Genomic DNA, 20,800 nt, shown 5'->3' with positions numbered 1-20,800 from the left:
TCGGAGACCTCATTAATTATTCTCTCTCACCAGCATCTGCTTCGCCACTCCCCTCAGAGACGTTTCAGTCATTCAGTCTCCCTCCCCGACGGACACCCTGACCCACGGACAGACACAGACGGCCCTGCCTGGCATCTCTCCATTCTCCATCCTCTGTGGGACCCACCAACGGAACCTGATCGCATCCCTGCATTTGACTCTGCCCCCACCATCCCCCTACCATGAGCCCCTATTTTGGGTGCTGGCTCTACTACTGTCTGCTCCTCCTTTTCTCCCTGGCAGTCCAGGGATCCCCGGAGTATCCTCACGTTACCCCAGAGCAAGTCCATCTGTCCTACCCAGGTAAGTGCCCCGGACTCTCAACCTCATTCTGCCTCTCCTTCTTCAGCCCTGGGGTTGTCTGGGGGTGAAGGGCTCAGGAATCTCTGTGGAAACCCAGGCTGGTGACTTGCACTTCTGAGCCTCAGTGATCTGCCTCTGTGAAATGGGATTTCAGCAGGCCTGTGTCCCACTGTGTGGGGAAGGATGAAGCTGCTCTGGAGGATTGTCCTCACTCACCGCCTCACTGTCTTACCCCAGGAACTGGCATGTTATCACAGAGTTCAGAAGTCAATTGTGGAAGAAGCCAGTAAATGAATAAAGGGGGAACTAGATCTCCCTGGGTCCCCTCTTTCTCCATCCCTCCTAGCCCAGGCTGGTCTTGTGTTCCTAAAATTCCTGCCTCTACTTCCCAAGTGTTTGTTTTATTCTTTTGAGACAGTTTCTCAGACTTGTAGCCCAGGCTAGCCTGAAAGTATCCCTGTGCCTTTTTTCTGTCTTAGGCTCTCAGGTGCTGGGATTGAAGGGGTGAGCCACGACGCCATGCGTTTTTCTTCTCTCTCCTCTTCTTTCTTTCTCTCTCTGTCTTTTCTTTTGGAGACTAGGTCTTAGGGGTTGAACTCAGGGCCTTGTGCATGCTGAACAAGCACTCTACGGAACTGAGCTACACCAGATGTTTTTGGTTTTGTTTTTTTAAAATCTGGTTTATTAAGACAGAGTCTTGATCTGTACCCCAGGCTAGCCTTGAATCTCAATCCTTCTGCCTCAGCCTCCCAAATATTGGGATTTCAGGCACGGACCACTGCTCCAGGCTGGAGGAGATCTGTTATCAAGAGGTGGTAGGAGCTGGAGAGGTTACTCTAAACTCAACACTCAGGAGATGAGGCACTAGAGACAGGTGTTCAAGGCCAGCGTTGGCTAAAGAGCAAATCTGAAGCCAGCCTGGGCTTCATAAGACCCTGCCTCCAAAAAAAAAAAAAAATCTATCTATTGGATGTATTAGCTCTCACCTCTATGCCCAGCACTTGAGAGGTAAAGGCAGGTGGATCTGTTCAAAGCCAGCCTTGGCTATAAAGTGAGTTCCAGGCTAGCCTGGGCTATGTGAGACCCTGTCTCAAAACAAAACAAAACAAAAAAGAGGTATGGGGCACATGGGACAAGGCTTGGAGACTCTGGCTCCTCTGTGTGCAGACTGCCTGAGTTCAAATCCCAGATCTGTCACTTAGCTGCTAAGGCACACTTGGGCACTGAGGGCCAGTGGGGGGATAAGAGGTGACCTTGTGGTAGGAGTTACGGGTTGCCAGTTGTTTTCTGTGCAGTCACATGACTGAGCTCTGGGTGGAACAGAGACCCTCTCTCACCCCATTTTGTGTTAGAGCCGGGTTATACCACCAGAGGTGGCCGCCAACCTTAGGGAACGAATGGGTTCATGCGATGGGTTTCCTTACATGTGCGATGCTTTGTTTTGATTTTAAAAAAATCAAGATAGTGGTTTCAGGACATTTTCGTTAGGATTTTTTTTACATGTGTTTATTTATTTTGTGTGTATGGATGTGCATATGTGTGTGTCCCTGCTGTGTGCGCGTGTATGTCAGAGGACAACTCTCAGGAGTGGGTTCTCTCCTTCCATCTTGGGAGTACCAGGACTGAACTCAGGTCATCAGGCTTGGTAGCAAGCACCTCTACCCACTGAGCCATCTGGCCGGCACCAGGACATTTTCATAGTTTCTATCATGGCACCCTCCCCGTTTCCTCTCCCTCCCATCCCTCCTCCCTCTCTCTCACTGGTCCTCTTCCTCCTCCAATAATCTCCCATCTGCTCTCATATGGGCACACACACGTGTGTATGTAATTGGTCAGCTTCGGAGTCTTTGCAGGAGAGAGGACATGGGCTGATGTCCTTCATCCCCATCGTCCCCTCTCCCTCCCTCCCTTTTAGACTGTTTCCTCTCCCTCGTGGGATAAAATCACACACAGACACACACACACACACAGACACAGACACACACACACACACACACACACACACACACACACACACACACACACACTCACACACACCGGATTCTGCATATGAGGGAAACTGATCTCTCTCTCACTCCACTGACTGGGATTCATCCCCAACACTGCCAAACACAAAACTCCAAAAAGAAGAAAATAGTGACAAAGACCTCCTGTGTAATCGTCATTTTTGTTGAGTGAGAACTATATTTACCAAAGAAGGGAGTTAATGAAGAATGCTGTCGTTTTACTTTGTTTTTAAAAACCCATTACGTTTTATTTATTTATCTCTTAATAAATGTGTGTAGCGGTCAGAGGACAGCTCGCGAGAGTCAGTCCTGGAGATCGCCCTCCAATCATCAGGCTTGGCGGCAGGCCCCTTTGCCCACTGAACCATGAACCATCCCACCAGCCCGTATTTTTAAACTGTGCAATTTAAATTTTTTCACCGCTGAGTGCGTGCATGTGGACGCCTGTGCAATGACGCGTGTGTGGAGGTCGGTGAGGGGAATATCACTGACTCAGTGGTTTCAAATCTCCCCTTTAAACCTCCTGGATTTGCTGCTGTGTGTACACAGGTGGGGCCAGAGGACCGGTGGGTTGGGTTGTCAGCTTGGCAGCAGGTGCCTTTACCCACTGGGCGAGCTCAGCAGCCCTTAAATCTCTTTAACGTCAGGCTGAGTAGACGTGGGGTTCTCCTGGATTTACTTCCAGTTCAGTCCATCTGGATCCACCGTTCTGGCTGCTGTGAGGCTGTGCAATCTCACACAGAGGGGCAGAAGCAGGGGACAAGAACTCGACGCAGTCGGGGATAGCTGCGGCTCCTTTTCTTTGGAACTACCCCCAAATGTAACATAGGATTGTTTCTTGTTGGTCAAAAATTTAAAGCTTTGCCAGGCAGTGGTGGCACAGGCCTTTAATCCCAGCACTCAGGAGGCAGAGGCAGGTGGATCTCTGAGCTTGAGGCCAGCCTGGTCTACAGAGCAAGTTTCAGGATAGCCAGGGCTGCACAGAGAAACCCTGTCCTGAAAAGCAAAAAAACAAATGAAACAAAAACGTAAAACTTTTAAATTTGAAGTAATTTGAGACTTGTAGAGGAATTCCTGAGGTGGTAAAGCCACCTGGGCCTGGTTGCACATGTCTGCAGTCTCAGTATTCTGAAGGAAGAGGCAGGAGGGTGATGAGTTCAAGAGCAGCCTCGACCTTGTCTCAAAAATAATAGAAGTATTTAAACCCAGCACTCAGGAGGCAGAGTGAGTTCCAGGACAGCCAGGGGTGCACAGTGAGAGTCTGTCTCCAAAACAAAATGACAATAATAGTAATAACAATAATACTAAATAGAGACCCACTGAGGTAGAGTCTGGCTGTAGGTCACACAACCTGGAATAATGTTAATATTAATAGAGTCCACTATCCTCATTTAAAGCTTTTATTTTCTTTTATATTTTCTTTTTCAGGTTAGTTTTTTCCCCCCCAAAATTGGGCATACTGTACTTTGGATTCCTTATTTATTTATTTATTTATTTATTTATTTATTTATTTAGTTGTTGATGTTGTTTTGAGACAGTCTCGCTATGAAGCCCTGGCTGGTCTTCAAGTCACTATGTAGGTCAGGCTGTCCTCTAACTCATAGAAATCCACCTGCCTCTGCCCCTCAAGGTGCTGGGATGAAAGGTGTGTGCCATCAAGTCTGGCTGAATTCCTTCTGTTTTTAATAATTTATTTTTTACTTTTATGTGTATGGTGTTTTGCCCGTGTGTGTATCTGTGCACCATGTGTGTCCCTGTGCAGGTGTAGGCCAGAAGAAGGCATCTGATCCCTTGTGAGCCAACATGTGTATGCTGGGAGCTGAACCCAGGTCCTCTGGAAGAGCAGCCAATGCTCTTAACCACTGAGCCATTGCTCCAGGCCTCTGACATCTTTTTATTGTTGTTGGTTTGGGGAAAGGGTCTTGTGCAGTTCAGACTGGACTTGAATTCTCTATTAGCCAAGAAAGATAACATCTTATGTAACAGTGGTAGGACTATTAAACATTGAAATTTGAGGGGCTGAGGAGATGCTTCAGTGGTTAAGAGCACTGGCTATTCTTTCAGAGGACCTTGGTTCAGTTCTCAACACCCACAGGGCAGTGCACAAACATCTGTAACTCTAGTTCCAGGGGATCCAGTGCCTTCTTCTGACCTCCATGGGTATCAAGCATATGGAACACAGATATGCTCGCAGCTGAACACTGATACACACAAAATCAATCTGAAAGAGAATTGCAATCCCAGCTACTTGGGAGGCTGAGGCGGGAGGAATGCTGAACTCAGGAGCATGAGATCTGTCTAGACTGCAATGAAACCCACGTAAAAACAGAAGGAAAGCCAGGCACGGTGACATCGTGAGTTCCAGGCTACCCAAGGGTACTGAGTAAGACTCTAAGACTCTAACCATAACAAACCAAAGCAGAGTCAAACTAAACAAAGGCAGGAATGAACACTGGCAGATTCTAGTTAAACTGCAGACCTCAATCAAACATCCCCAAGGTCACCACTAATTTTATTACAAGGTCTCACCTTGGGCTGAGGGAAGGCGCGGCTTTTGTCTCCTGCTGTGCTATGTCTGGATCAATAGCCCAGGCTAGCCTCAAAGGGGAAATCCTCCTGCCTCAGTTTCTCGAGTGCAAGAATTGCAGGGTGTGCACCCCCCACAGCCAGCATGTAAATCCTTATCTTCTGTGACCTTTGTATTTTCTGAGAACTGGTCAGTTTTTTAATCTCTTTGCTATTGTTTGGAGGTTAATACTAATGTTGCATTTGGGGCGAGAAGATTGTAGCTATGACTTTGTGTCCTTCTCTGCACTGGAGAGTCTGTGGTGTAGATAAGCCTTATGCCTGCCCCCGCTGCTGCTGCTGCTGCTGCTGCTGCTGACCCTGATTCATTGGCTCTTTAAGCAGATGCCTGCTGGGTCTATCTGCTGTAAAGCCTTTATCCTTTGTAGCTAATGAATAGCTTGGGGAGAGATTGCTCAAGGAGATGCAAGTCCTGTTTCTCCACAAATTTTCACCCACTGGTTTGTTTTAGCATCCATCAGTGGCTCCCAACTGCAGTAACTCTTAATATTGTGCTCGCCTAATTGGGACTTTTAAATTTTCCTTTTCCTTCTTTCCATATATATGTTTGTAAAAAATGTTCATCTGTATGAATACAGATGAATCTCATTCTCCCACATGCTAGGCAAGGGCTGTACTGTTGAGCCACACCCCAGCCCCTCACTGGGGGATTCTAGGCAGGGGCTCTACCACTGAGCCACACCCCCAGCCCCTCACTGGGGGATTCTAGGCAGAGGCTCTACCACTGAGCCACACCCCCAGTCCTTTACTGGGGGATTCTAGGCAGGGACTCTAGCTCTGAGCAACACCCCCAGCCCCTCACTGGGGGATTCTAGGCAGGGGCTCTACCACTGAGTCACACCCCCAGCCCCTCACTGGGGGATTCTAGGCAGGGGCTCTAACACTGAGCCACACCCCAGCCCCTCACTGGGGGATTCTAGGCAGGGGCTCTACCACTGAGCCACACCCCAGCCCCTCACTGGGGGATTCTAGGCAGGGGCTCTACCACGGAGCCACACCCCAGCTGTTCCTTTCCATCTAACTGAAATTTTAGTGTTAGGAAAACCTGTCCCTCGCCCCTGCTTACTTCACTCATCTATTTATTCAATGATTTCTTCCCATGCCAGACTTGTGAATTTTTTTTTTTCATTCTCTGGGTAAAAATCCAGCACCATCATTTTGTATTGCTTTTCACAGTGTCCCAGATTTAGTCTCTTGGAATTTGTTTGCATTGGGCTTGGGAGTGGTGGTGTGCTGGAAATGTGAGTCAGTGGTAGAACATTTGCCTCGTATGTCTCAAGCTCTGAGATCCCCCTGCACCTAAAAAATTCCTTCTTCCTGCATTAGAGGCACGACTGACCTGGTCCCTGCGCTGATGAGGTCTGTTTTATCGTTAGCTTCATTAGTCCTTTAGAACGCTGCTTTCCATGCAACTTTCTCCCCACTTCCTTCAGTGTGTTGATGGCATTCACTTTCCAATATAGCCATGTGCTGTATTTTCCCTTCACATCTGGCTGATTTTAATGTTCTCTTAAGTTTTACTGTATTTATGAGCACGTGCGTGCGTGCGTGCGTGTGTGCGTGTGTGCGTGCGTGTGCCTGTTTGTCTGTATGTGTACCATATGCATACAGTGCTCTTGGAGGCCAGAAGAGGGTGCTGGATTCCCTGAAATCGGATCACTGATAGTTGTGAGCCATTGTGTGGGCGCTAGAAACTGAACCCGGGTCCTCTGCAAGAGCAGCCAGTGCTCTTAACCACTGAGCCATCGGGTTCGTGTGTGTGTGTGTGTGTGTGTGTGTGTGTGTGTGTGTGTGTGTGTGTGCGTGTGAGAGAGAGAGAGAGAGAGAGAGAGAGAAGAGGAGAGGGTACATGAATATAATATAATCCGAGAAGTTAGACTGATATGAAAGGTCACCTGGAGAAGTATCTGCTCTCACTGTTATGCTAATCCCATTGCCCACCCTCACCCCACCCCCATATGTCCGTCTTTTCAGCTCCTGGGGTGTCCTTTCTGTATTCCCTTTGTACATGTGAGCAGTGGCTTTCCTAGCTCTATATCCCCGAGTTTTAGGGCGGCTAACTATATGATTTGTCTCTGATGCTAGCTATGTAGCCCAGGCTGATCTCAAACTCCTGATCCTCCTGCCTCAGCTTCCCAAGTGGATGGTCTTACAGATGTGCTCCACCATGCCTTGCTAAGTTGACCTGCCTTTCAAATTACTGGCAGAAGAATCTATGACCTTAATGTTATAGTAGCACTTGGTGTTTTTACTTACTGTGGTTGTACTTGGTGTTTAGAGAGAGCTGGCCTAGAACTCACCATGTGGCCTGGGCTGGCTTTGAACTCATGGAATTACAGGTGTCCTCACCACCCCAGTCTCCATGTGGCATTTTGTTTATTGCTTGCTTGTGTATGAAGGGGGATATACACATTGTGTGGAGATCGGAGGACAACTTGCAAGAGTTGATCTCTCTCCTTCCACCATGGGTTCCTGGGCTTGAACTCAAGTCTTTAGGGCATCACAGCCAGTGTTCTGACCAGCGAGCCGTCTCACTGGCCGGCCCTCCGCTTGGTTTTCTTTTTTTCTTATTTTTTTGAGACAGAGTTTCTCTGTGTAGACCTGGCTGTCCTGGAACTCACTCTGTTGACCAGGCTGGCCTCGAACTCACAGAGATCCACCTGCCTCTGTCTCCCAAGTGCTGGATTAAAGGTGTGCGCCACCGCCGCCCGGCTCCACGTGGTATTTTTAAAGCCTGGATTTGGTTGTTTGATTTGAGAGTCTGAAGTGCATATTCCTCTTCTGGAGCCCTGTTAGTGTTGGGAGCTCTTTCATTTTTCTTTAATATATCTGTGTTTGAGTTGCAAAAGGAAGGAAGGAGAAAGAGAGCAGAGAGAGAGAGAGAGAGAGAGAGAGAGAGAGAGAGAGAGAGAGAGAGAGAGAGAGAGAATTAGAGGCCGTCATTAAGGAACCTGACCTGTGATATAAAAAGCCACTGTGGGGGTTGGGGATTTAGCTCAGTAGCAGAATGCTTACCTAGCAAGTGCAAGGCCCTGAGTTTGGTCCTCAGCTCTGAGGCCGGGGCTGGGGCCGGGAGTGGGTGGTAAGCCACTGTGTACAGATTTGTTCTACAGACAGGCATGGTGACTCACTCCTACTGTCCCAGCTGAGGCAGGAGGATTACTGCAGGTGCAAGGCCGTTCTGGGCTACACAACAAGGTCCGAGCTAACCTGGGATACAGCAAGAGAGCCTGTCCTTCCCGCAGACAGCTTCCACTTGCCCCTCCCGGTCACTTTCTTACTTAGCTGCCTCCGGACACCTGTCTGGAGCTCCCTCATGGTGTCCCGAGTGTGCCTCGCTGGCTGCAGGCTAGCACACACGGAGGAAGAATCGGGACGTTGACTCAGCCTGTGAGTCTCATTGTTACGAGTTCCTTGCCTAAGGTTGTCCCTCCTAGTCACTAAAGAGGTCTGCCAGGGCATTCTCAGGATGCCAAACCAGTCACCTACAAACAAAGGCACAGGGCCACAGTGTTTGCACAGAACCTCCAGCACCCTGCAAGTCACCTCGCTATGACTCAGTCTTCGCACGGTACTCGAAAGTAGCTACTGTGTCACGATGTTTCTTTGTTTGTTTTGTCTTGATTTTAATTAGTTTATATGAATCACACACCAGAAGCCTCAAAACGACGTTTTCTCTTTATTTATTTTGGTTTTTCAAGACAGAGTTTCTCTGTGTGGCCCTGGCTGTCCTGAAACTCAAACATAGCCCAGACTGGCCTCGAACTCACAGAGATCCACCGGCCTCTGCCTCCCGAGTGCTGAAATTAAAGGCGTGCGCCACCACCGCCTACCCCATTTTTGTACATGTATATGATGTTTGTAATGTATACATTTTTGGACGTGTATATAATGTATTTGGGTCACATTCACCTACCCCTCACCCTCACTTGTTCTATCCCCCCCCTCTACTGTCTCCTTCCTCTTCCAACTACTCCTCCTCTTCTCCTGTCGTGTATGTGTGGTGTGTGTGTGTGTGAGTGTGTGTGTGTGTGACTGTGTGTGTGACTGTGAGGTGTGTGTGAGTGTGTGTGTGAGTGTGTGTGGTGTGTGTGGTGTGTGGTGTGTGGTGTGTGTGTATGTGTGTGTGTGTGAGTGTGTGTGTGTGTGGTGTGTGTGTGACTGTGAGGTGTGTGTGAGTGTGTGTGTGTGTGAGTGTGTGTGTGTGGTGTGTGTGGTGTGTGTGGTGTGTGGTGTGTGTGTGGTGTGTGTGTGTATGCGTGTGTGTGTGGTGTATGTGTGTGTGTGGTGTATGTGTGTGTGAGTGTGTGTGTGTGTGTGTGTGTGTGTGTGTGTCTGACCTTGAGTTTCCTCACGTTGCTTACAGAGCGCGGGTGAATGGTTACTTACAGGAGCACGATCTACACACAGCAGACCGCAGGTCCTTAGGGCAGGGCTGGTGTGTTCCTCCCTCCTCCAGGTTTGAGTTTTTTTTTTAAACAGAGCCTTGCTATGAAGCTCAGGTTAGCTCAGAATTTGTTATGTAGTCCAGGCTGGCCAAGAAGTTCCAATCCTCCTGCCTCAGTCTCCGGATGCTGGCTATATGGTGCTGAGGATGGGACCCAGAGCTTGTGCTCACTGGGCAGACACTCTACACACTGAGCCACAGCCCCAGCCCCGCTCCCAACAATTTATTTGTACTATTTTATGTGTGTAGGTGCTTTGGCTGCATGTCTATCTGTGAATCATTTCATGTCAGGTGCCATCTGAGACCAGAAGAGGATATCAGATCCCCGGGAACTGGAGTTACAGACAGTTGTGTGCTGCCTTGTGGGTGCTGGGAATTGAACCCAGGTCCTTTGGAAGAGCAACCAGTGCTCTAACCACTGAGCAATCCCTCCACCCTCCCCAAATATTTTTATAAATTCATTTATTATTTTGTTCATGTGGGAGGTAGGCACACCCATGCCACAGCACACATGTGGAGGTCAAAGGCCTGTTTTTTGTTTGTTTGTTTGTTTTTTATTGTTGTTGTTGTTGTTGTTTTTTTGGTTTTTCGAGACAGGGTTTCTCTGTGTAGCTTTGTGCCTTTCCTGGATCTCGCTATGTAGACCAGGCTGGCCTCGAACTCACAGAGATCCACCTGCTTCTGCCTCCCGAGTGCTGGGATTAAAGGCGTGCGCCACCGCCGCCAGGCTGTTGTTTTGTTTTAAGACAAGGTCTCAGTATGCAGCCCTGGATGGCTTATAGTTCACTATGTAGACCAGGCTGGCATCAACCCACAGAAATATGTCTTCCTCTCTTAGGATTAAGAACTGCCTAGCTCTGAGGACTTTTGGAAGCCATGTGGGTCTTGGGATTGGAACTCAGGTCACAATGATTGAGCCGTTTTGACAACCGTTTTCTCTCCAGAGTATTTTCAACCCACAGTTGATTGAATTCCAGGACCTGCAACCCAGGTCCTATTGCAACTTCCTATTGTATTTGTATGCATCTATGCTTCCTCACAACCTTGAAGGGTAGACAGCCCTATTCCGTTTCACATATGGGGAAACTGAGGCTCGGGGAGGCGAAGCCACTTCCAAGGGAAGCCCAGCTTGGAAATAGCAGAGGGCGCAGACTGAACAGCTGCTGCTAAGTGCCGCCCCTTCCCACCCTCCCACCCTCCCACCACCCACCCTCCCACCACCCACCACCCACCACCACCCTCCCACCCTCCCACCACCCACCCCCACCCTCCCAACCCCTACACCCCACTCCTAACCCCACCCCGACATTTCCTGCTTGATAGCCTCCCGCAGGCCTCGCTCTGGTTCCTCTCTCCCCAGGTGAGCCAGGCTCCATGACAGTGACCTGGACCACGTGGGCTCCAGCCCGGTCGGAGGTGCAGTTTGGCATACAGCTGTCCGGGCCCCTCCCATTCCGTGCCCGCGGCACCGCCAGCACCTTCGTGGATGGGGGGATTCTACGGCGCAAGCTGTACATGCACCGCGTGACGCTGCGGAAGCTGGTGCCCGGGGCCCAGTACGGTGAGAGGATGGGCAGTGGGCAAGGGGGAGGTATGTTCCAGAGGCTCTCCAGCCCTGCCGCTGAGGCTGGGCTGGCGGCTCATCTGCCAGACGTGTGAGACCCTGGGGTACGAGATCAGGTGTGACAACACAGGCCTGTCATCCCAGCCCTTGGAAGGAGGCAGGAAGATTCGAAATTCCAGGTCATCCTGGGCTACATAGATAGTTGGAGACTAGCCTGGGCTACCAGAAACGTTGTTGCTAAAAAAAAGTAGTGATGATGATGATGATGATGATGATGATGTTTCTGTGTTTTCCTCCCTCTCCAGCGGCATGAGGGGCCTGTTGGAAAGGTCCTGGTCCCTGCCTCCCCAGCTGACAGAGGTCTGGGTTTTTTTTTCCCCTCAGTTTACCGTTGTGGCAGCTCTCAGGGCTGGAGTCGGCGGTTTCGCTTCAGGGCCTTGAAGAACGGGGTCCACTGGAGCCCCCGCCTGGCTGTGTTTGGGGACATGGGGGCTGACAATGCGAAGGCCCTGCCCCGGCTGCGGAGAGACACCCAGCAGGGCATGTTTGACGCGGTGCTCCATGTGGGTGAGGCACGGGCGCGGGCGCGCCCAGAGGCTGGCAGGCCGGGTGCCCATAAGTCCAGTTCTGGGATGGGCTGGTGGGGCGGGGTGGTTCTGAAGGGATGTGGTTGGGGGCTGAGGGTGGGAGTTGAGGCTGACCCCAGATATGAGGTCTGAGGTTAAGATCTCAGCTCTGGTCCCTATACATTCCAGCACTGATTTCCTATTTTTTTGTTCTTATTGTTATTAGGCTCATTCAGAATACACAGAAATGTTATAATAAATTAAAATGACTGGGCATAGCAGCACATGTCTGTAATCCCAGCAGTGGAGAGGCTGAGGCAGGAGAGTTGCCCAGAATTCAAATCCAGCCTGAACAGTTTAAGTGAGACCTTTGTTTAAAAAAACCAAGGGCAGGGCCGGGCGGTGGTGGTGCACGCCTTTAATCCCAGCACTTGGGAGGCAGGCGGATCTCTGTGAGTTTGAGGCCAGCCTGGGCTACAGAGCGAGTTCCAGGACAGGCTCCAAAGCTACACAGAGAAACCCTGTCTCAGAAAACAAAACAAAACAAAACAAACAAACAAACAACAATAACAACAACAAAAAACAAGGACTATGGGTGTGGCTCAGTGGTAGAGCCCCTGCCTAGAATCCCCCAGTGAGGGGCTGGGGTGTGGTTCAGTGGTAGAGCCCCTGCCTAGAATCCCCCAGTGAGGGACTGGGGTGTGGCTCAGTGGTAGAGCCCCTGCCTAGAATCCCCCAGTGAGGGGCTGGGGTGTGGCTCAGTGGTAGAGCCCCTGCCTAGAATCCCCCAGTGAGGGGTTAGGGATGTAGAGCACTTGCCTAGCGTCTAGAAGATCTTGGGGTCAATCTCTCGCAATAATAAAAGAAACGGTTGCTTGGTAAAATCAGCATCAAACCAGACCCAGCTGTGTGATGGGAGCAAACGAGACAGAGAGCTGGGCTGCTGGGTCAGCTCATATATGAGAAGGTCTGAGGTAGGGATCAAGACCCAGGTCCTGACCCTAGAAAGCAGAGCCTGGGCCTCACTCCCCCCCATTCCCTACTGCCCTCAGGAGACTTCGCCTACAACATGGACCAGGACAACGCTCGCGTTGGGGACAGATTCATGCGGCTCATTGAACCTGTTGCAGCCAGTGTGCCATACATGACATGTCCGGGGAACCATGAACAGCGCTAGTGAGTGTGGCGGGCTGCAGCCGGGCAAAAGCCAGATTAGTGACAACAACTGTGTCCTTGTTAGAGTCTCGCTGAAGTGCCTCATGCTGCAGGTGCCTCGTCTGTGGTAGAAAAAGAAGAGATTAAGGGCGGGCTGGGAACCGTACTCTGGCCTCAAGGTTGAGGGGTAGGGTTAGAGGCTGCTGAATCCAGGGCCTTACCCCTTGCTCTTTATAATTTCTTTTTTTTTCCCCCCAGCAATTTCTCTAACTACAAGGCCCGCTTTAGTATGCCAGGGGACAATGAAGGCTTGTGGTACAGGTAATATGGAGGGTCGGACCGAGCCCCCCGAGGGACGGGTCATGCAGACTTCCCATCTCTGACCCTTGCCTTTTGACCCCTGTAGCTGGGACCTGGGTCCTGCCCATATCATCTCGTTCTCCACTGAGGTGTATTTCTTTCTCCACTATGGCCGCCACCTGGTTGAGAGGCAGTTCCGCTGGCTGGAGAATGACCTCCAGGTAGGCCCGAGTGCAAGCCCCCTCCGGCCTCTCAGCCCTATCGCTGTCCCTCACGCCAGTTTTTTTCCTCTAGAAAGCCAATAAGAATCGGGCAGCTCGGCCATGGATCATCACGATGGGTCATCGGCCTATGTACTGTTCCAACGCGGATCTGGATGACTGCACGAGGCACGAAAGCAGGGTGAGGTCCCTTCCCTGGGTGGCTGTGAGACTTGGTGGGAGGACGGGCCTCCTCACCTCCCTGCTCATCCCAACAGGTCCGAAAAGGCCTCCACGGCAAGCTGTTTGGGCTAGAGGACCTTTTCCATAAATATGGTGAGTGATCCTGGGGAGTCCCCTGCCCCATCTCTCTCCACCTGGGAGCCTGATGGTCGCTGTTTCCGCCTTAGGTGTGGATCTGGAGTTCTGGGCTCATGAACACTCCTATGAACGTCTATGGCCAATTTACAACTACCAGGTGAGGCCCAAGGAGGACTCAGGACCGAATGGCTGATGTCCATGTGGTCAGACCCTCCCCAGGGCCTGACCAGCTGTGACCCATCCTTTCCTCCAGGTGTTAAATGGCAGCCTGGAAAAGCCCTATACCAATCCTCGAGGCCCGGTTCACATCATCACAGGATCTGCGGTGAGCAGGTGGGAAGGGACTGGTTTAGACTAGTTTAGACATGATGATGGTGACCACCGCGGCACTCTGAACGGGGAGACTAGGTGCTGCTGATAGTATGTTCATCAGACAGATGGGGTCGCGGAGGCTAGGGTAGGAAACACAGCGGGCCACAGATGGGTGAAGCACAGTGGTTGAAATCCCTGTGTGGTGGTGCATGCCTGTAACTCTGGCATTCGGGAGGCTGGGAGCCCGAGGACTGCTCTGAGTTCAAGGCCATATATAGTGAATTCTGGACCAGCCTGGGCTACAATATGAGACAGTATCTCAAAAGACCAAACAGGACCAGAGTGAGTAATGGCCAAACCTGATTACCTGAGTTCAATTCCCAGGGCCCAACATGTGGAAAGAGAATATAACACACACACACACACACACACACACACACACACACACACACACACACACACACACACACAGAGACACTTGCTGAATAAATGTAGTTAATAATAATAATAATAATAATAATAGTAAGACAAGCAAAAGCACAAAACAAAGCTAGCCATCATGGGGCAGCTTGTACTCTTAGCACGTGGGAAGTGGAAGCAGGAGGATCAGGAGTTTGGGTCATCCTTGGCTACACAGCAGCTTTGAGGCCAGCATGGACTTACATGAGACCCGGGACAGACAGTGGGTTGGAGAGAGGCTCAGGGGTTAAGAGCGTCTGCTGTTCTTGCAGAGGACCAGGGTTCAGGTCCCAGCACCCAGTCAGGCAGCTGTGAGCTGACTGAGACACAGACACATGAGAAACAAACAAACAAACTAACGAGTGTGTCTGGGGTTCCTGCTCCGCAAAGTCACTATGACTTCCTTTTTTTTCCTCCTAAGACACTGTCTCTCCAAGTAGCCCAAGCTAGCCTCAAGCCCTAGGCCCTGGTTTTTATTTTATTTTATTTTTTTTCTTTTTTCCGGAGCTGAGGACTGAACCCAGGGCCTTGTGCTTGCTAGGCAAACGCTCTACCACTGAGCTAAATCCCCAACCTCTAATTTTTATTTTAATTCACTAATTAATCTTGAGATCAGCTCATAGAGTCTAGGCTGGTCTCAAACTTGGTATCTAGTTATATAGTTCAAATTGACCTTGAACTTTTAAAATTAATATTTTATTCATTTGTTATTCTATTTTACGTGTATGGGTGTTTTTCCTGCATGTATGTATGCACACCATGTGCATGCAATGCCTGAGGAGACGCAAAGAGGGCGTCATATCTCTAGAACTGGAGTTACAGATGGTTGTGAGCTGCCATGTGGGCGCTAGGAACCAAAACCCACGTCCTCTACAAGAGCAGCCCATGCTCTTAACCTCTCCAGCCCCTGACCTTGGATTTCAGATTCTTCTCTCTCCACTTCTGAGGTGCTGGGATTACAAGGCACGCACCAACATGCCAGGTTTTGTTTTGTGCTGGGGATTGAATTTAGAGCATTGTGCATGCTGGGCAAGCATTCTTTCAGCTGAGCTACAAACAGCCCAGTTAATTTGTTTTTGTCTTCTTGTTGTTATTGGGTTTTTTGTTTGTGTTTGCTTTTGCGTGTGTGTGTGTGTGTGTGTGTGTGTGTGTGTGTGTGTGTGTGTGTGTGTGTGTAGGTGCAGAGGTTGCATGTGGCAGTGAGAGACAATGTGCTAGAGTAGTTCTTTCCTTCTACCATGTGGGTTCTGGGGACCAAATTCAGGTTGCTAGGTTTGGTGGTAAGTGCCTTTATCTGCCAAGCCACCTTACCAGCTCCCAGTTTATTTTATTTTATTGTTTGTTTGTTTTGTTTTTCAAGACAGGATTTCTCTGTGTAGCCCTGACTGTTCTGGATCTCACTCTGTAGACCAGGCTGGCCTCGAACTCACAAAGATCTGCCTGCCTCTGTCTTTCGAGTGCTGGGACTAAAGGCATGCGTGTGCCGCCGCCACTCTGCCGCAGTTTAGTTTTGAGACAGGGTCTCACTCTATAATCCAGGCTGGTTTGGACCTGACTATGTAGACCAGGTTGGCCTTGGACTTTGGGATCCTCCTGTCTCAACCTCCCAAGTGCTGGGACTGAAGGTTTGTGGCCAAGTCATAAGTGACATGCTCTTGAAGGCCACTGAGTCGGGGCCTGAAGTGTTTCCTGCTGCCCCTGTGTCCAATGTCATCTGACCATCTGTCTTCCACAGGGCTGTGAAGAGTTGCTGACTCCCTTTGTTATAAAACCCAGACCCTGGAGCGCCGTGCGTGTGAAGGAGTATGGGTACACGAGAATGCACATCCTTAATGGCACCCACATGCACATCCAGCAGGTGTCTGAGGACCAGGTCTGTCGGGCATGGGTTACAAGCTGCACAGCCTGGCCCAGGGGATGCAGGAGCTGAGTGGTTAAAACCTTGGGCTCAAGAGTAAATCAAGCTGGTCTTGATAGCACACTCCTTTAATCCCAGGACTTGAGAGGCAGAGGCAGGCAGATCTCTGAGTTCAAGGCCAGCCTGGTCTACAAAGCAAGTTCCAAGACAGCCAGGGATACACAGAGAAACTCTGTCTCGGAAATTAATAAACAAAAAAAGTAGTCAATACACTGGGTGTGGTGAGGCATGACTATAATCCCACCCCTTGAGAGACTGAGGCAAAGGAATTAGGGGGTCATGGCTCAGTGGTAGAGCCCCTGCCTAGAATCCCCCAGTGAGGGGCTGGGGGCGTGGCTCAGTGGTAGAGCCCCTGCCTAGAATCCCCCAGTGAGGGGCTGGGGGCGTGGCTCTCTGGTAGAGCACCTGCTTAACATGTGAGAAGCCCTAGGTTCAATCCTCAGCTCTGAAAAGAACAACAAAACACAAAATAAAATAAAAAATATAGAGTTGGGAAGTTGAGGCAATAGGACCTAGATTTCAAGGCCAGTTGGGCTACATAGAGAGACCATGAGCCCAAAAGAGAAAAAAAAAATTGTACACTGAAATTGGAAGCCTGGTTTCAAATCCTGCCCATGCTTCCTACCAGCCATGAGACTGTGAATAATTTCTCTGACCCCTGTGGTCTTCAGTGTTCGTATCTGTGAAACAGGGTGGACCACAGCTTCTGGTTCACATAAAGTGCTGAGGACAACCTGGTAGTGGGAAGTCAGACAGGGTTAGTCACTTTAAAGTCGGAGAAAGAACAGGTGGCTGATGGGAGTGAAGAGGATGCATGTGTGGTGGATCTGAACAGTGACAGTCCAGTTTATTTCTGCCTGTGTGTGTGTGTGTGTGCATGTGTGTGCATGTATGTATTCACACACATGTGTGTGTACTCACCCATGTAGGCATGTGTGGAAGCTACAGGTCAGCCTTAAACATCTTCCACTATCTCCGTCTTTTTTTAAAAAAAGTTTTAATTGTTTTTATTTTATGTGTTTGGGTGCTTTGCCTGCATATATGTCTGTGCACCTCTTGGCTTCAGTACCCAAGGAGGTCAGAAGAGGGCATCAGATGCCCTGAAACTGGAGCTACAGTTTATTTTATTTTATTTTTTATGATTTATTTGCATTGGTAGTTTGTCTACATGTGTGTTTGTGTAAGGGTGTTGGATCTCCTGGAACTGGAGTTACAGACAGTTGTGAGCTGCCATGTGGGTGCTGGGAATTGAACCCAGGTCCTTTGGAAGACGCCAATGCTCTTAACCACTGAGACATCCCTCCGGCCCCAAACTTTTTCTTGTTTGACACGGGGTCTTTCACTGAACTTGTATGCCTTAGTTAAGGTTTTATTGCTATGAAGGGACACCATGACCACAGCAACTCTTATAAAGGAAAACATTTAATTGGGGCTGGCTCACAGCACAGAGGTTTAGTCCATTATTGTAATGGTGGCATGCGGACAGACATGGTGCTGGAGAAGGAGCTGAGAGTCCCACATGTTGATTCACAGGCAGCAGGAAGAGAATGTCACACTGGGCCTGGTTTGAGCATCTGAGACCTCAAAGCCCACCACCTAGTGACATGCTTCCTCCAACAAAACCACACCTACTCCAGCAAGGCCATGAATCCTAACAGTGCCTCTCCCTATGAACCTATGAGGGCCATTTTCTTTCAAACCACATCAGAGCTTACCATTTTAGCTGGAGCAGCTGGACAAAAGACTCTGTGAGCTACCGGTCTCCATACCCTTCCCCACAGTGCTGGGTTACAGGCCTGTATTGTTGAGTCTGCCTTTAAAAAATAAAAAGATGTATTTTATTTTTTATTATGTGTATGCATGTGTGCATGGGCACACACATGCACCGCATGGGTGAAGATGCCTGTGGAGGTTATAGAGGGCATCAGACTTCCTGGAGAAGAGTCACAGGCAGTTATAGCCACTAGGAACTGAATCTGGGTCCTGTGTAAGAGTAGTAAGGAGCCGGGCGGTGGTGGCGCACGCCTTTAATCCCAGCACTCGGGAGGCAGAGCCAGGCGGATCTCTGTGAGTTCGAGGTCAGCCTGGGCTACCAAGTGAGTTCCAGGAAAGGTGCAAAGCTACACAGAGAAACCCTGTCTCGGGAAAAAAAAAAAAAAAAAAAAAAAAAGAGTAGTAAGGGCTCTTTATTACTGAGCCATCTCTCCAGCCCCAGGTCTGTTCTTTTTAATTAGTGTGTGTGTGTGTGTGTGTGTGTGTGTGTGTGTGTGTGTGTGTGTGTACAGTGTGTGCACGTTGAGGCCAGAAGAGGATGCCCAGCTGACCTCCTCTATCACTCTCCAATTCTCTTGAGGCAGGGTCTCTCCCTGAACCTGAGGCTCCAGCCTCAGCTAATCTGGCCACCAGCAACACCTGGATCTCCTGCTCCACCTTCCTTGGAAATGGATTAGAGGCACACACGCGATAACGGGCCTTTTACTGGGTGCTGAGACCCCAAATCCAGTCCTCACAATTAAGGAGCAAATGCTCCTAACCACTGAGCCATCTCTCTAATTCCACGCCTGGCTTTACATGGTTGCTGGGGATCTGAACTCAGGTCCTCATGCCTGAACAGCAAGACCTTTACCCACTGAGCAGTTCCCCAACTCCTCACAGTGGTTTTAAGATCATAATGAGCCGGGTGTGGTGGTGTACTTTCGAGGCAGGAGGATCAGAATTCAAGTTCAAGACCAGCATGGGCTTTCACAGCCATTGCCTCAAAAAGAAAAGAACAAAATACCAAAATAAAATAAAAATTAGAGTTTAGTGAGCACTGCTGTGTTCTGGGCATGGGATTAGACTGTCTTGTATTTAGCGTAAGCAATTTACCCCCTCAGTGATTCCCACAGGGACAGGATTCTTCCATCCACAGATGAAGGAGCCTAACCTGAGAAAGGAAAAGCAATTTTCCAGGGTCACAGAATTCCAGACAGCAGAGCTACAATCTGACCCACATTTTCAGCACCATCATTTACCAAGTAGTTCACTTACTGTGTGTAGGCTCCGATACCCTTGTCTCTTCTGTCATACTGGCCCTGTAGCTATCTCTCCTAGAGTTCCCTTGTATTCTAAATAACATGACAGCTGAGCAAAGAAACGTGCTCAGGGCAGCATGGACACTGGATACTCTGGAGCACAGGCTCCTGATGACGTCATCCAGATGTGCTAGGCATGTGGCTCAATTCATGGAGCGATTGCTTAGCAAACACGATGTCCCGGGTCTGATCCTCAGTACCACATAAATGGTGGCTCATACCTGTAAGTCCAGTGCCTAAGAGTGGAGGGGATGTTCAAAGTCATTCTTGGTTACATGTTACATGAAATCCTATCTCAAAACAAAACCAAAAACCAACCAAACAAACAAACAAAACCCATCCCTTAGAGATAGCACATCACTGCTGCCTCAAATGGGAGGTGAAAACAGCGTGTTCTTATGCAGCCCAGGCTGACCTGGGACAGATCCTCCTGCCTCTGCCTCCCAAGTGCTGGCATTACCGGTGTGTACCACTCCACACTCCTGGCTTCGTCTTGACTTTTCAAATCAGAGAGCTGTAGGAACTTGTCCAAGGTCATCCAGCCTTAGAGGTGGCAGTGGGATTTGGCCCCACAGGCCAGGCTTCCCTTCCTCACTGCCTCCTGTTTCTGATCTTCACAGGATGGGAAGATTGTGGACGACATTTGGATAGTTAGACCTTTGCTCGGCCGGATGATGTACCACTAAGACTGGGGCTTCCCTCCTGAAGACACTTTGCTGCTGCTACCAGGCAGTGTCCTAGCCTGGGTGGGGAGTCAGGGCAGGACCCACTCCCCCGTCATCCAGAAGCCTGAGGGTGAAAAAGCCTCCAGAGAGACCAGACAGCTCTTGCCTCCTGGGGAGGTCGGAGCCCAGACTGCTCGGAGAGGGAGGGCAGGTATGTGGGCACCAGCAGGGCTGCCTTGCCAACATAGTCCTACCCTCCTGCGTGGCTCTGACAGGGCAGGGGACCCATGTGCCTCAGAATAAAGAGGCTTACAGCTGTGGCTCCTTGGACTCAAACTTCCACTGGGTGGGCCATCTCTCTGCTTGCCCTCCCCTGAAGGGTGTCCTGTGCCGGGATCAGCAAGGTGGGCACAGCCCTCATGAAGGAGTCGCCAGCAGGGTTATCTAGTTCTGTCTTCGCTTGGAACTAGTCCCTGGCTTGACCCATGATGTACTTGTGCCTCAGTTTCCCAGCCAGTACTATCTTCTCTAGGCAGAGAGGATAGGGTAGCACTGTTGCCTCCCCCAAGGCACAGCTGCCAGGATTCAGGAGCACACAGATCTGCTACATTCTCCCCTCGATGTCCCTCCTCCCCCTCCTCTTCCTCTCCCTCCTCCCCTTCCTTCCCTTCCTCCTCCTCTTCTTCTTCCTCTCCTCCTCCTCCTCTTCTTCTTCCTCCTTTTACGGATCCCACCAAGATTCACTGAGCATCTATCATGCCAGGAAAGGAACAAGACAGATCTCTCCCCTCACAGGACGCACATGGAAGCAGGGACTTAAATAACAAACAGCTCACAAGGGATAACTGCTGGGGGTGGGGGGAAGGAACAGTGTCTGTTTGCAGG

The 20,800-nt window shown here is 50.0% G+C and overlaps 1 protein-coding gene across 1 annotated transcript; it reads left to right on the top strand.

The window, feature by feature from the left end:
* The first annotated feature begins 221 nt into the window (after positions 1–221).
* On the top strand, positions 222–19,936 carry Acp7 (acid phosphatase 7, tartrate resistant (putative)). Its single transcript, XM_052762885.1, has 12 exons — positions 222–342; positions 10,742–10,942; positions 11,330–11,512; positions 12,564–12,687; positions 12,925–12,987; positions 13,073–13,187; positions 13,261–13,368; positions 13,445–13,502; positions 13,577–13,644; positions 13,741–13,812; positions 15,994–16,131; positions 19,871–19,936. Exons 1-12 carry the CDS (start codon positions 222–224, stop codon positions 19,934–19,936), a joined length of 1,317 nt encoding a protein of 438 aa, XP_052618845.1.
* The last annotated feature ends 864 nt before the right edge of the window (positions 19,937–20,800 follow it).

This window comes from Peromyscus californicus, unplaced genomic scaffold (genome assembly GCF_007827085.1).
Source record: "Peromyscus californicus insignis strain IS unplaced genomic scaffold, ASM782708v3 Scaffold_4__1_contigs__length_199733344, whole genome shotgun sequence".
Taxonomy (NCBI): domain Eukaryota; kingdom Metazoa; phylum Chordata; class Mammalia; order Rodentia; family Cricetidae; genus Peromyscus; species Peromyscus californicus.
Note: the sequence above shows the minus strand (reverse complement) of the source record. Positions and strands in the feature narration are given on the sequence as shown.